Here is a 17,184-nt window from a genome sequence, read left to right on the forward strand (position 1 = left end):
AAGATGTTAAAAATTACAGCAGAGACACCTTTGTTTTATATATCTATTACCTCAATCAAACCATTTACTCTTTTAAAGAAAATACTCTTAAGAAAAGGTATGTGTGTGTATGTTCGCAGGGTGGAGTTCAAAGAGATAGCTCACCAGCAGGCATATATACACAGGAATACACAGGAAGCAGGGTTCAAACCCTAGCACCACTGGCCCCAGAGTATCACAGGGCATAGCCCTGGAGGCTGCCCAGTAACACAGTTAATGGCACCACAGGTCATGAGCAGCTCCACTAACTCAGAACCTTGCATCCAACCACACAGCAGAGGCCTCTGGGCCTTGTGAGTGCTGCTTAGTAGGCTGCCCCCCCCCCAAAAAAAATACATATAATCTACTTGAATAGAATTCTGATTCTCTTAAATATTTAATACAGTGAGATTGCCTAAGAAAACTCAATATCATATAGAAATCAAATCTCTCCCATATATACACCTACACACATACCATGTGATAACAGTCAAAACACCCACATTGATGAATCTTGGCAATCTGATACCAAAACTTGAATAGACTTATTAAAAAAAAAAATAAGAGCAACCCCCCGGAAGGTTTACTCAAGCAGCAATAAAGATTTATTGCAAGGATATGACAAGTGAGTTTCAGATAAACAAATTGACAGATGGATCTCTATAAGGAGTCCCATATATGGAACTTGTTTGACAATAGAGGTTTTATTATAGGTCAATTGGTGGAAATACAACTCAAATATAAGAGACTATAAATAAATAAAATGGTACTAAGAACAACTTAGCATTGTTAAGGAAAATATAAAATGAAAATATTATTTCTGGATGCATTATAAAATTCAGTCTGAAATAAGGAAACTAAAAATATTTGGAGGAAAATATAGAAAATGACACTACCTCAAGGGATAAACAATCTGGTGCTCCCCCATAAACAAAAGATATCAAAATAGTAATACACTTGAAGTGCTAAGGGAACAAAACATCAACTCAAAATAACTCAGTTGCTTAGCAGAGGTCTATTTCAATAGTAACAGTGAAATAAAAATTAATTTTCAATGAAGATTGTCTTACATTTACCTAGGAATACATCACAAGAAGGCATAAAATTAAAGAAACAACAGTAAACACAAAAATTTAACAAGTTATTATCTTTTTACTAACAAATATTTATACAAAAAACTATGTTCTTAATTTTTAAAAACTGCAAACCTAAATGTAAACAATGACAAGGAAGATGGTGTCTTAAATCAACATTTAAAGCATTTTAAGATCCTCCAGATTATCAGGGAGTGGACAATTTTTTATATTTGTATAAAATAAATAAAATATTTTCATAATTAAAATAATAGTTAAGTATAGACGTATCATATGTTAAGATTTCATTTAAATTAAATTTAAAGAGTAGAATTTTTTGAAGCATAAAATTTTGTTGTATAAAGGAATTTTTATTCCTTGAATCTTGAACTTATTTATGTTTTAAATAACATCACTAGTTTATGTTTACATTTTTTTACCTTATTTTTAACAAAAGACTGAAAATTTAGTTCTCTTTTTAAAAGATGAGCCCACTTTTGAAAATACAAAGTAACCTTTGGACAATTTTTGAAGGTAAATGTAGCATTAAATTCCATTAACTTATCAAAAAATGCAATATTCAAGATATTTCTTTTAAAGTCAGGTAAGGTGCTTGAGTTGCACATGCCAAACTTGGGTTGGGTCCCCAGCACCATATATAATTCCCAGAGTTCTGTCAGAAATGATACATGATATCAAAGCCAAGAGCAATACAGGATATTGATGGGTATGGTAACAAAAACAAAAGCAAAATGTTGGTAAGAAAGACAAAACTGTATCTTTAAGTGCTCTTTCTATATAAAAAGTGTAAGATAATCTACAATAACTATTAGGATTGCATAAGGAAAGGAGTCTACTAGATTTAAAATTTGCACAAAAATCAATATCAGGGAGCAGTTGAAAAAATAAAAATAAAGGTTTTAATAGCATAAAATACTAGGTGCCATTTAAGAATAAATATAATAAGGGATATGTAAAAATGAAGAAATTACAAGAAAGTCTTTTAAGTATATAGAAGACCTGAATGAAAAGCTCAAAATTGAATGTTAGAAGCAAAAAAATTAAAACCATCAAGATGTGAACTTCTACCACTTACTTTACAAATGTGATTCAATTTCTACCACAACTGAATATATGATTGTTTCCCCCAAGGAATTTTACAAACTGATTTAAAATTAGATCAAAAGGATAAACAGAATGGTGACAGTATAAAACCTTTGTTGACAAGGAAGAGAACAGGGCTTGCTGATGAATTAATTAAACGTGGGGGAGAAAAAAACTGTCGGATAAAATAGAAATTCAGTAACTCCACCCTCATGAATATGCTAATTGAAAGAGCATCTTTCCTTAAAGGAAGCTTTCAAATGACCACATAAGCCTCCCAATTCCTGCTCAGACATGGCTGCCAAGGCAGATTGGTGCTCTGGGAGGAGGAGTGCAGTTGGGGTTGAAGGAAGGGTCTGTAGGGCTGGACTGAGACTCACATGTAATGATCTGGCCTCCAGGACATGGCAGAGCCTCCTCAGACTAGCAAACTGAAGACTTTTAGGAGCATCAAGAAGCCATCCTAAAGAATGTTTATCAAATGTATTGAATTGTCCATACCCTCATAGAATATGTTCACATCTTTAAAACTGGGTGTTTGCTCATAAAAGCAGGTTCAAAGACCTCCACTGGAGGGGGCTGGAGTGATAGCACAGTGGTAGGGCTTTTGCCTTGCATGCAGCCGACCTGGGTTCGATTCTCAGTGTCCCATATGGTCCCCTGAGCACGGCCAGGAGTAATTCCTGAGTGCATGAGCCAGGAGTAACCCTTGTGCAACGTCGGGTGTGAGCCAAAAAAAGCAAACACAAACAAACAAACAAACAAAAGAAAGACAGCCACTGGAGGAGAGGGGCATGGTTTTAAAAGCAAAAACAAGGTAGAATGAAAGGACACAGGGAAGGAAAATGGAAAAGCAAAAATTCCAGGCCCTGCTGCAGACACGTGCACCACTTGGGAAAATAACCAAAAGTCTAGTTCCTCCTCTCTGGTTTTTTCCACACAAAATGTAAATCAAGAGAAATCACAGGTGCATTAATGAAAAGTCCTTGAAGCAATATGCCTTCCTGTTGCCTTTTTAAGTCTCATAGACACAGAAGGAGGAAGGAAGAGAGTGATTTTGCACTAGTATGTTGAATTTAATATTCCTGCAAAGGTAATTGGGTGGCTTTTGATAACTCAGTAGTTTAGACTTATCAAGACTTTTCATCCTCAAGGGCTACCTCGATTCCTCAAATAGATCTTTATTCTACCACTCACACATTCAAGAATGAAAAACGTGCCTCACTTTATTAAATTAAATTACCTTTAAATTTTGCAGCTTGACTTCAAGCTCTGCTCTTTTGAGAATTGTTGTTCCATTAAGAGTCTCTATCCTGTTTCAAGATTTAAAAGAAGTGCGGGGGGGACAGGAAATAGCATAAGTGATTCTTTCAAACAGGTTATATCTTACAAAGTACTATACTTGAGCACAGATTATACTTAAAATGCAGCACAAATGTTGCTAGTCTCATTACACTTATAGTATCTGGACCTTCATTCAAATCTTGTGACAACATTTATACTTAAAATTAAAAAAAAATCCTCCTCTTGAGAGGGTGGCTAAAAAACAATTCTGGTTAATTTCCAAGTAATAGCTTAATTTATAGAAGTCACTAGATGGTAACTATCATTGTTCTCTTCTAGAATCTATTTTCATGAGTTCTTTCATTTAATGAATATTTATTGAAGAACCACTATAAGCCAGACTCTAGACACTGCTAAGGCTGTGGGCTAATAAAAACAACAGACACTTTGAGATAGAACATGCTATTTCTTGAAAGAGGAAAAGCATCCTTTCTCTTTTAGCGTTCTAGGAACTTTTACCTCTATAAATTTTAGAACTAGAAGAAATAGTACAATCCTGCTATTAGATAAATATACTCATACAATCCTGTCATATCTAAGCCTTTACAAATTTTATTCTAGAATTACCAATTTCATGATAAGTTTTTCCTTATATATACTAAAGTTTTTTTTAAATATTGTTTAACTTTCAATGATGTTTTGTGAGCTCAAATTATAAAGCTCTATTTGGATTACTACTTAGTTACCAGAGTAAGATAACTTCATGAATAATGGTTCTAAGCATTTTTGTAGTATTTGTTCAAACACACTTGCCAATATGTTTCTGATAAATAAACTATAATGATTTACAAAAATGCAAGGTGTTTTTAAGGTATTAAGTGAAGTAAGAGAATTAAAAGTGGAGTGTGAGTTTTCTTGCATTTCCTCTAGCCATCATTCATAAAATTATGAGGTGATAATAAGTTAAGATGCTTTTTCATAGGGTGATTTTGACTGCAAGTAAGGACTTTTGTGAAACTCTTTTAATAGGACTCCTGTGTGATCTGTCTTATTCTGGCAATAAATGTACATAAGTAAAAACCAAAGGTATCCATTATTGTACACATTTCTATTTGCCTGCACTGGACTGGAGAGATAGCACATCGGGTAGGCCCGTTGCCTTGCATGAGGATGACCCGGGTTTGATTCCTCTGTCCCTCTCAGAGAGCCCGGCAAGCTGCCAAGAGTATCCCGCCCACATGGCAGAACCTGGCAAGCTACTCGTGGCATATTCAATATGCCAAAAACAGTAACAAGTCTCACTTGGAGACGTTACTGGTGTCCGCTCGAGCAAATCGATGAGCAACGGGATGACAGTGATACAGTTATGTTCCTTAATTAGCCACCCACAGTGTGCCCACATTTTTGGGTTTTTAAAAAATCACAGTGAAACACAGAGTTACAAAGTTGATGCTGATTGGGTCTCAGTTATACAGTGTTCCAGCACCTCTCCCTTCAGCAGTGCACATTTCTCACCACCAATGCCCCCAGTTTCCCTTCTGCCCTCTGCCCCTCCCCTACCGCTCCCACCCCAACTCTATAGCAGGCAGTTTTCTCTCTTTCTCTCTTCATATACTTTAAATAAAACTTTTGATTCTAACCACTTTTTTTTCTTGGTCTCTAACTTCTACTTTTTAGATTCAGGTTTCTCTAAAGCAAAAACATCCTGCCACCACCCATATCCAAACAGGCACACACCCTGCCTTTCCCCCAAACTTGTAGAATTCATAGAGTTGGCCTCAGTTGTTTACCACCATCAGTGATCTTTCAGCACTACCTCACACACACCCAAACTCCCTTTTAAGACTAGTTTTAATCGCTAAAGAGCATTCAGAAGGTTTCTTATCAGCCGTGTGCAAGTAATTTGGTACAGCTCAAAGAAACAGATTCTGGGATCTGAAGCAGGTGGTCAAATGCCAGCCCTGTCACTTACTAGGCAGTTGTTCTCAACTAAGCCCTTATTTAAGCTTCAGTTTATCTATAAATAGACATAAAACTAATGTCACTAGGTGGCTCTGAACAATTATTGAGAAAATGCAGAGCCCAGCTTAATTCAAATAAAACCTGAATTACCTAGCATGCTGATGAGACCCCTGGCGGACTGTCTTTATTTCCATTATTAAATGCTCTATAATTCACAAGCTAACAACTACCTGGGGTTGTTCTCTATCTTTTGGATGTACTAAGCTCTTTTTGAGAACTTAGAGATCTTGCTCTTCACCTGAAATATTCCCACCAGAAGTTTATATTCTCATCCCATTTCTTCATTTAGACTTCAGATTTTCAAAAAGGCAGTGTAATATATTGTATTAAATGATTTTCATTTTTTATTAACATAAGTTAATATCGTATAGTAATTTATCATTACAAACTGACTTTTGTGGATTTATCTTCTGATTTGGCAGGCACTTTTCCTCTCTCTCTTTCGCTCTCTCTGTCTTTATTCATTTGTAGCATATCTTAATTAGCCACCTACACTGTGCCCTCTTCACACAGTTTTGGGTTTTCTTTAAAATGATTTATTTATTCAAGTTTTTTTAGAGCAAGCAATATAAAATAAATTCATATATGCCTGCCAAGGAGGCAGATTAGGGGATGACAAGGACCCCCAGGACAGTAGTGGTAGAATTGATGTTGCAGCATTGTATGTGTGAAACAATTCTGTTATGAACAGCTTTGCAAATCACAGTGTCTTAATTTTTTTATTAAAACAAAAAAAATCCTCTCCTTAAAAACACTTTTTTCAATTTTCTATCCCATTCCTCATTTTACTTTCTTTGTAGCAGCTTTCAATAACTGAAATATCAAAATTACTTATTTTGACAGGCTTTTCTTATCCATCTCTGAAATTCATAAAGCACTGAGAGAGTCTTTATCTGCCTTCCCTGGGCCTATTACAGAGCCAGAAACATAGTATTTGCTCAACAAATATTTTAATGAATAAGAAAATTCCATCTTTTAATAAATGCTAAGGTCTTATTAAGTTTTAGGGATGATATAGAGAAATATCAACTCTGTTTGGGGAAGCCAATGTCACATCAGCAAATTTGCAATAATAGTTGCATGTGTTGCAGGGAAGAGAATATTAAACAGAAATTATTCTTTCCAAATATATGTAACACACAAACAAAAAAAAACTGGTTTGAGGTATAAGAATGGGGGAAAATCAGCCTTTTTGAACTTTCATTTGTTCTAACCACACGATTATATCAACCATTAAAATTGGATCAGTTCCTCTTTGTCCAAAAAGAACATGTGCCAGTTTAATTGAATTCAACATAAATAAAAGTTTTCATGTTAATGTTTTCATGTTAATCCGCCCACACAGAAGTTTGGGCCACTGATTGATGTCCTTTTGCTTCAGATGTTGATACTGTGTTTATGTTTGAGGAAACCTTGAGAAACAAAAAGAACTGATAAAAAAAAACCAACTTTGTACCAAATCCCCAAGCTGTGGCACACTGCCTCTCTTCTTGTGATCCTGAACAAAAGTCTCCTCACTCAACAGGCTTTATGAGAGACCTCAACATTCTTAAGCCCCACAGGAAGCCAATGAATAGTTACGTTAGCAGGTTTCCCGATGATCTGATCAGGTCAACAACTTGCTTGTGGGTAAAGCCTTCTGTGCTCACACCATTGATATTTGCAAGGACATCACCTAGAACATAGAAAAAAATGAATGTTCAAGCAGTTAAATATTTCTCTTTATATCTATATCTATTTATCTACACATGTATATATATATATATATATATAAAGAGAGAGAGAGAGAGAGAGAGACAGAGAGAGAGCAAGGCCCATCAAAACTTAGCAACAAAAAGAAGTTGAGAAAATTCAATGACCCAATTATGTCCCGACTTCAATGCTAAATTTTTTTTTCTGGCTAGTTAAATATTTCCAAACTTGATAAAAAATAATGAGTTACCAGCTTTTAGGCCTGCATAGTGTGCTGGACTACACTCCTGAATCTTGCAGATCAGAGTACATGTCTCTGAGGAGCAGGGGTTCTGGGTCTGGAACCTGCATGTCTGTAAAGTAAAGGCAGACATAATTACTACTTAAAAAAAACGAAACAAAAAACAATAAAACACCAAATTGGGGCTGGAGGGATGGTACTGCTGGTAAGAGTGCTTGCCTTGCAAGCACTGACCCAGGTTCAATCACCAGCACCACAAATGGTCCTCCAGACAGTAGCGATTCCAGAGTACAGAGCCAGGAATAAGCCCCAAGCACTGCCAAGTGTCTCCCTGAAACAAAACAATCTGTAAAAAACCACATCAAGACCTTCCTTTCTGAATGCTCTCCAGTATGCCTGCCCTAAATACTCACCGGTTCATTTGTAAAAAAGTACATCTATTACCTTAAGTGGTAGGATACGTAGGTATCACTGTATCACTGTATAACTGTCATCCCCTTGCTCATTGATTTGCTCGAGCGGGCACCAGTAATGTCTCCATTGTGAGACTTGTTGTTACTCTTTTTGGCATATCAAATACGCCACAGGTAGCTTGACAGGGTCTGCCATGGGGACAAGATACTCCCAGTGACTGGCCTGGATCTCTGAGAGGGGCAGAGGAATCAAACCCAAGTTGCCCACATGAAAGGCAAACGCCTTACCCACTGTGCTATTATTGAGGCCTTGTAATTGGAATGATACCTAGGTACAAAGAGTAATTGGGAAACTTTCCTGAATCAATTTCCAATACCAATTGATAGCCAGTCTCCTTCATAAAAATGATCTGCTTAGAGTAAGAAAGAGGAATAAGACTACCTCAAGACATTACAATCCCAAACTAGCAAGCAGGAAAGACCACTTGATGCTAACATGATTGTATTATTTATTAGTAAGATAAAACAGTCTGGCCAAAAGCAAAGATAAAAAAAATCCCCATGTGCTTCTATCAAGTTAAGGTACTCATTATAGGAATATATGAAACAGTACACATCTAGCAAGGAAGACATGCCAACAACAATTATTTCAAATCAGAGTTCTGCAAATAATGACAATCTGCCCCGCATTAATTCAAAAGTACTATAATTGACTCAATTACCTTCCTTTCTGAACACTCTCCGGTATGCCTGCCCTGAATACTCACCGGTTCATTAGTCATCCAAATAAATTAGAAAAAAAGTTATGCTTTGCTCCTTGCTTTAATTTGGCAAAAGCATCTTAGTCATGTACTCAGGGTGGTGGGAGTTTGTTTTTGCTTTTTACAAATTATACCAAGAACATTGTGCAAATATTTTCTCTAGATAATGACACAATGACCTACAGCAAAATATTTTTCTTTTTCACACACCTAATTTTATAATGTCTAGTTCCATTTACATTTTAAAAAAAGAATATTGAGTTCTATTTAAAACATCCAGTTCCTAAAATCAACCCACATTATAGTAGAAGTCTTTTTGGAGAAGTGAATGTTTGATACTCACACTGATACTTTACAGGTTTACAGAAGATGGTCATATGCAAGCAATTTAATATTTTTAAACCTCTAAAGAATTTCTATTCACTCTATAAAGCATTTAGAATCCACATGTCTTTTTTTTAGGGGAGGGAAGGGCCTCACAAGTGGCATTCAAGGGGGAAAGGGGCCACTCCTAGAGATTCTCAGCTAACAGGGTGATCTTTGCAATGCAATGGTCCGAGGATGTAGTGATGCTATGGTCCTGTAGAGCCAGCGATGCCCTAGGTCACACAGAGTTGCACCGGGTGGTTCTCAAGGGACTATGTGGAACTGGGGCTCAAACTGGCATAGGTTACATTGCAAGTCCGGTGCCTTAACCCTTACACTATCTCTCCGCTCCCTGGAATTGCCATGTTTTAAAAGCAAGCCCCTTTTAAGAATCATGTGGTATCCTTCCTGTCAATATTAAAGACCACTTTAACAGCTTTACAGAAATGCACTCTTTTTTTTTTAGAGATAAAAAGAGGTCTTGTTCATGCGGAACATGAGCCCGTTATGATAGAAACTCCATTGGGATACCACTGTCATAACAATTCTTATTAGCAGTGTGAATCTGTCCTTTATGTTCAGTGATCGAAGTGAAGGGGAACGTAATGACTTCCAGTGCTGCCAGCACATATATGTTTATATGCAAATGAGAAAAATTGGTGCAAAATTTGTGGGTGAGAAGAAGAAAACGCAGAAAACAAAAGAAAATCAAGGAGAAACAAATATCTCAACTCTTTCTGTCCTCTCTCATCTCTCATTTTTAGGAACTGATGACAAAAATCACCTAAGTTTTTTGGAAAAAACCAGAAGCCACAAAGTGTTGCTCATGACCAATGACCTTAATTATAACACTCGTCATTTGCTGATGCTCTTACCTGAGTATGCACTTATATGTGTTACTTTACTTGAAACTGTAAGTACTCCATAAATTAGCACTTACAGAATGTGAACTCAGATGAATATAAACTAAAGTCTATGTTCCTATCAAGCTGTATGAGTCTCAGTAAACAATGATGTTAAACCAGAGAAGGATAGACCTATTCTTTTCTGTTACACCTTTTACCTGGTAGGCCAGAACCCAAATACTTGTTACAATGGTATATAATACAATAATAATATGAGGTTCTAGCTTGTCTTTAACATTTTTTCAGAACATCCCCCATTTTGTGATCACTGCAATTCTTAATAGAATCCAATAACATATAAAGGAATGGAGAAGCAGCTCATGGAAACCATACAATCAAAATATATTTGATAAGTATATTTTGCATTACTCGAGCAACATATACATACTGCAGTTTGGAGTTGAAGGTGCCATTTATGGTGACATATAACATGATAGGATGCTCTGGCCTGGTGATTTTGACTCTTTCTTTTTTTCTACATAGAATACATGTTTATGGTATAAGCCAGAAATATGAAGAAACAATGACTTCTAGTAGTGTAAGGGAAAATATTCTCATTTGTCACAATAAATAAGAATAATGTAGTATTCATTGAATCTGTCTTTGGAAGCAACTGCAATACATATCCTTGTGGATAACATATTTTGTTTTGTTTGGAAGCCACACCCAGCAATGCTCAGGCCTTATTCCTAGTGCTGTGCTCAGGGATCACTCCTCGCAGTGTCCAGGGGATCATATGCAACGCTACGGATTCAAACCAGGTTGACCTCAGATAAGGCAAGTGCCTTATCCCTTGTCCTCTCTCTCTCTCTGACTACAATTTAAAAAAATAATAACTGGTCACAAAAAACACAGTGTCTCTACAACAAATTGAAAGTGTTTCATGTGAATGAAAAATAAAAGACAGCCCTATGCTTCTAATACGTTATGGAAAAACCATTTTAGTTTTCACCAAATTTAAAAAGAAAGTAAAAGGTTGGGGCCAGAGAGACAGTAGAGTGGGTAAGGCACTTACTGCACATGAGGTTGACCTGGGTTCAGTTTCCAGTGCCACAGATTTTCCCCCATCACTCCAAAAGTGATCCCTGAGCATAGAGCTAGAAGTAAAGCCTGAGTGTTATCCGGTGTGCCTCCCAAACAGTAACTACAGAAAGTCCAAGATATCTTCTCTTCTCTCTGTTTCTGGCAGCTAGTGTTCCATCTTGTTTCTTTACACATAAAATATATTATACTTATTTAGCAGCTTCCAGTGCCTAATCTTAAAATGCACATTGACTTTCCAATGTGGAGATTATATTCAGCCACCAGAGTTTTCTGAAAGCAACACTAATGTTAAAATCTAAAAGTTGACATGCAGTGTAAGAATAGGATTATGTAAAACATCCTAAAAGAAACATAAGTGCAACAGAAAATGAAAAAAAGCTTAACCACTAGTGTTGCATTTAACTTGATTAGACTTTATTTGACCTAAACTAAATAAAACCATAAATAGGCCGATAGAAAATAAAAAGGAAATTCTTATACAATTACAATAGATACTTCAAATTTTCCTAAAGAATAAAGAAATGTATAAGCAAATGTTTGTATATTACATATATGTTTTTTTACTTATTTTATACAAACCAAGTGAACTTGGTTTGAATCCACATAAAAAAATTCACTTAGAGGGGCTGGAGTGATAGCTGGAGTGATAAGGCGTTTGCCTTGCACGCGGCCGGCCCAGGTTTGATTCCCAGCATCCCATATGGTCCCCTGAGCACTGCCAGTGTAATTTCTGAGTGCAGAACCAGGAGTGACCCCGTGCATTGCCGGGTATGACCCAAAAAGAAAAAAAAAATTCACTTAGATATTATTTTATATACTATATGAAATCTCTGGTATTTTTGAAATGTAACAAAACATGATACTATATACCTAAATAGATGTAGTCCACAAACACACACGAATACCCATGCTTTTAAGCATTCTGTGACTACTAATGTAAAGAGAGAAAACCTGACATACAATACAAATAATAATTAGGAAACTATATATATCAGAAATGGAAATATATCAAATGCACAAGAGTATTTCATTCTCTTAAAGTCTGAATGATAACGAGCATTTCTGTCAGTGTTAGGCTTAGAGGAAGATGGCAGCAGGAAGCTAAGCATGTCTCAGGGTTTTCTTTATTTATTTCAGTGGTTTCCTTGTGAGCACCAAAAACACAACAAAAAACTACCCCAAACAATCACATACTGGTAAAAGGTACCATTTTGATCAGTCTCTAATCCTAATTTCATTCTCTCTTTGTAAATACAACAACACTATCAAAGTTGCTTTCTTCACGGACAGTCTGAAGAATTTGAAATTTGCCCACCTGAATTTCAAAGCCAAATGTTCCATTATCCTGCTTTTCCACAGAAACAAGTTTCCTGTAAAATAAAATAAAGAATAAGCAAAACAAATAAATGTTCATGAAGATCAAAGGATCACACTTAACACATACTTTATACTCAAATTAACTCAGAGTTAAGAATAACTGATATTTATGTAAACTATCATATGACTCAGATAGTGAGAGAGATTTCTAAATATCTTGGTAAGAGACTAAATGGTAAATTAATCTTTACCTTGGAGAACAGGAAAAGTCACCTAAAGAACTTGATCTCATCAAAGCAAGCTGAAACAAACAAAAAAAAAACACAGTTAGAAAGGTCCTTAAAACTGATCTGTAAAATGTTCTAAGTTATAAGGAACTTTGTTGGTTATCACATTCTTTGGCCAGGCTCCTGAAAACTGTTACATGAAGTCAGTAATTTCCATTTCCAACTGATAGCAAAAGAGAACTGTGGAGAAAGGGTCATTAAGGCATTCTTTTTTAAAGATTAAAAGAGGCTTAGATTTTGATAAAATGAGCTTAGATAATAATACTCAGGCTAAAGATAATATCCTGTGGTAAAAGAGTTCATGTAATGTGGCCAAACTTCAAAGTTTCCCAAAAGTCCCTAATACCTAATCTGTATTTAAAATAGCCTGTGATTAATCATAGCAATTTGTTATCACACTGGAATCCAAAGAAAAATAACACACACCCATCAAGTGGCATATAAAATCCGAATATTTTCAGTTTTGGAGATGCTGATGAAATGAAAATGTTTATTATAATATTTCAATATGTAACTTTTTTAGCAGGATAAAATAATCTTTCAGGAATCACAATCCCAGTAAAACCGGGATACAAAACTACTACACTTCTACAGTTTATTTTTATAATAGTTTTGGAAGAGTTAAATAAGTGAGATTGCCAGCCAATAAGGTAAGTGATCAGCATGGCATAAATGGTATAAATAATTCCACCTTCAAACCTCTGCATGTTTTGGGAAGGTGACATAAGCTTCAATATGCATTTTTACCGTTATAAATGGAGGGAAAGTTAACACTAGAAGGCATCTTGCTTTTCAAGTGATTGCAGTGAATTGTGTGTGTTTTTTCTCACTCTTGTTTGTTACTTAAGGATTAAACAGTATCAACTAGTCATTTTTCAAGTGTTAGTCAAAGGTTTCAGAAAACATGTTTATGCTGCTCATTTTCCCAAAGGGCCTGGCTATCTAATGTGGTTGTCATCTATCAGAAACATGGAAAATGTCAGGAGATGCAGGCATGCTCAGTGCAAATGAATATAAATACAGAGGGGATAAAAAGTGGGAAAAGAGTATGAATAAGAAGGACTGCACTCATTTGTGGATTATAGAATAACATCCCATGAGTCTGACACCCAAGGACAGTAGATACACGGGCCAGGAGGAGTGCCCCACAGCTTGAAGACTGCTTCATGAGTGGTGGGGAGAAGGCAGATGGAATAGAAAGGGATCACTAAGAAAATGATGGCTGGAGGAACCAGTTAGGATGGGAGATGCATGCCGAAAGTAGATAATGGACCAAACATGATGACCTCTCTGTGTCTGTGCTGCAAGCCATAATGCCCAAAAGTAGAGAGAGAGTATGGGGAATATTGTCTGCCATGGAGGCAGGGGGAGGGTTGGAAAGGGGGGTGGTATGCCGGGATATTGGTGGTAGGGAATGTGCACTGGTGGAAGGATGGGTGTTTGCTCATTGTGAGATTGTAACCCAAACATGCAAGCTTGTAACTATCTCACGGTGATTCACTAAAATTAAAAAAAATAAGAAGTTATTGTTCAAATACAATTTTCCTGCATGTGAGGACTGCACATTGGCCCATTGACCTACCTCCCAGTTTCCATATTTTCATAATCTGTTTCCATTGTTTGCATCTGCTTATCCTTTCTCCATAAATCACATTGTAACTTTCTAAACTAGGCCATATCTAGCTATGCTGCTTATAATCAAAACTGTGTTCAGATTTTAAAATATTACCCTTACTTATCAACATTCATGAGTTCATATGTTATCTGAAGACATATATGTATATTGACTTTTTATTGCTATTATCTTGTTCTCTTGTTGTAGAGGACCACACTCAACAGTGGTCAGTGTTTACTCGTGATTCTGTGCTCAGAGATCACTCCTATAGGTGTTCAGGAATTAAACAACAGTTGGCCACATGGGAGGTAAATGTCTTAACCCCTGTAATATTTCCTTGGCACCATATATGTGTATTCATATAAAGGAATGGATTGAACACCTTGTTTCTGTTCATAATTATTTGTATGATTTAGGCTTCTGGGCTTTTTATTTTCTTTCTCCCCCCAATAGATAGGACAGAGATTGGAGGAGAATGGAAATTGAAAATAACTAAATTGGCAATTAAGATTAAGTTACTAAACAACAATACTAGTAAGTTAAGATTAAAGATCCCAGGTAGGGCCCAAAGAATATAGTACAGGGGTTAAATACTTGCAGTCAACCACATTTCATTACCTAGCACTGCATATTGTCTTCAATGTAACTTCAGGAGTAATTCTTGAACACAGGGCCAGGAAAAAGTCCTGAGTACCACCTGGTATAGCCCAAATATCAGATAAAAGGGATCCAACATAAAATATTCAAGTTCAGAAAAAATATGTTAAGTTGTTCTTCAACTTAATCCATGAAATAAGTCATCGAACAAACTCAAGTGTCCTCGATTAAAAATATGAAATCAAGGGGCTGGAGAGATAGCACAGCAGGTAGGGCATTTGTCTTGCACATGGCCGATGTAGGTTCGATTCCCAGCATCCCATATGGTCACCCAAGCACCGCCAGGAGTAATTACTGAGTGCATGTGCCGGGAGTAACCCCTGTGCATTGCTGGGTGTGACCCAAAAATAAAATATATATATATATAAAATAAAATCTAACACCCAAAATATGTGTCAAGATTAAAAATGAAACAAACAAAAATGAAATAAAAATCTCAAACTAAAACGTTCATCATAAAAAAAAAGACTAACAGAACATATTTAGTAATGCTTAGCTATATAATGGTAGAATAAATAAATAGTGACAAAATAAATCAATAAAAATTTGAGACTCTGCTATAATTTTAAATGCTCTTTTGCTAGGCAAAGAATTAGGGAATTTGTGTGAACTTCAGGATTTCATCTGACCTATTTTTAACCTGCCTTCTAAGTAAGAAATAATTTTATAAAGATTCAAGTCCAAAATTGTTCAGCACAATATAAATCCAAACCTGCCATCAACAGTTCAGATAGATAAGGGACCACCAAGTAAAGGGTGCTTGGAGGGTCCACTTAGGATGGGAGATGCATTCTGAAAATAGACTATAGACCAAACACGATGGCCATTCAATTCCGCTATTGCAAACTGCAACACCTAAAATGAGAGAGAGCAAAAGGGTGTGCCCTGCCACAGAAGCGGGGTGGGGTTGGGGGGTAAGGTGATGATGGGAAGACGTACACTGGGACCACTGGTGGTAGAGAATGGTCACTGGTAGAGGAATGGGTACTGAACATTGCATGACTGAAATGCAAGCACAAAAGTTTGGAAGTCTGTAACTGTACCTTACAATGATTCACTAATAAATTTTTTTTTAAAGCTGCCATCAAGAAAAAATTTCCTTCTCCCCCCTTTATTCTGGGGCCAAGGTTGAGTGGAAGGGGCCTAAAAGAGACAGATGAGAAACAACAGTGGCCATGTCAGGGGATTCAGGTACAATGGTGTTAAGGAATAATAGATCCAAATATCCACAAATATGCGCCTGTCAGGAGAGCAGGCTGAAGGCATGAGGGATATGGGAGGGAACCTGGGAATATTGATGGAGGAAAGGTGACACTGATGGGTTCAGTGCTGCAATATTGTATGTCTAAAACTCAACTACAAAAAAAATTGTAAATTCCAATGCTTTAATAAAAAAATAAAATAAAAGCAAAGTAAAAATAAAATAATTACTATATAAAAATTTCCTTATATCTTGGTAACTTTTCTTTTTTTCTTTGTTTTTCTCTAAATTTTTATTTAGTACTTAGTACCACAACTCACAAAGCTATTAATAATAGTTTCAGGCGTATAATATTCCAGTTCCAATCCCAATACCAGTGTGAGTGTCTCTCTCACAATGTCCCAATGCTCCATACCATCCTCTATCTCCCTTTCTGCCTTAGCAAAAAAATTTCAGTTTAATTATTGTAGTTTGCTGGTTAAAGAAACTTTGGTATATCTACACACTGGAATACTATACTGTTAAAAAGATGAAATCATAAAATTTGCACATAAGTGGATCAACAGCGAAAGTATCATGTTAAGTGAAATGAGTCAAAAAGAGAGGGACAGACAATGAAGGATTGCACTGATTTATGAAATATAAAGTAACAGAATGGGAGACTAACACCCAAGGATAGTAGAGATAAGGACCAGGGGGATTGCTCCACGGCTTGGAAGCCGGCCTCGAGTGCTGCTCAGATTGGAAAGGTACTGACAAATAAAAGATGCTTAGAGAGCCCGCTCAGGATGGGAGATGTGTACCGTGAGTAGACTTAGATCAAACATGATGCCCACTTAATACCTTTATTGCAAACTACAACACCCAAAAGGAGAGAGAGAGCAAAAGGGAATGAGCCTGTCACAGAGGTAGGGGGTGTGGGGCGGGATATGGGATGGGAGTGGTGGGAGGGATACTGGGAAGGTTGGTGGTGGAGAATGGGCACTGGTGGAGGGATGGGTACTCAATCATTATATGACTGAAATGTAAGCACAAAAGTTTGCAAGTCTGTAACTGTACCTCATAGTGATACATTTAAAAAAATAAAAAATAATAAATTTTTATGAAAAAAGTTGCAAACCATAATACCCAAAGTTAGAGAGAGAATATGGGGGAAATTTTCTTCCATAGAGGCAGGGGGAGGG

General features: G+C 36.4%; 1 protein-coding gene across 1 annotated transcript in view; it reads right to left on the minus strand.

Annotated features, from left to right (window-relative positions):
- CYTIP (cytohesin 1 interacting protein) overlaps positions 1-17,184 on the minus strand; it is a 32,374-nt gene that overhangs the window by 8,403 nt on the left and 6,787 nt on the right. The window contains exons 2-6 of the mRNA XM_004608116.2: positions 12,492-12,541; positions 12,239-12,293; positions 7,444-7,546; positions 7,083-7,176; positions 3,439-3,508 (exon numbers count right to left, since the gene is read on the minus strand). Of these exons, the coding sequence (XP_004608173.1) occupies positions 3,439-3,508; positions 7,083-7,176; positions 7,444-7,546; positions 12,239-12,293; positions 12,492-12,541 (372 nt within the window). The remainder of the gene's footprint in view (positions 1-3,438; positions 3,509-7,082; positions 7,177-7,443; positions 7,547-12,238; positions 12,294-12,491; positions 12,542-17,184) is intronic.

The sequence above is a fragment of the Sorex araneus genome, chromosome X (assembly GCF_027595985.1).
Source record: "Sorex araneus isolate mSorAra2 chromosome X, mSorAra2.pri, whole genome shotgun sequence".
Classification (NCBI taxonomy): domain Eukaryota; kingdom Metazoa; phylum Chordata; class Mammalia; order Eulipotyphla; family Soricidae; genus Sorex; species Sorex araneus.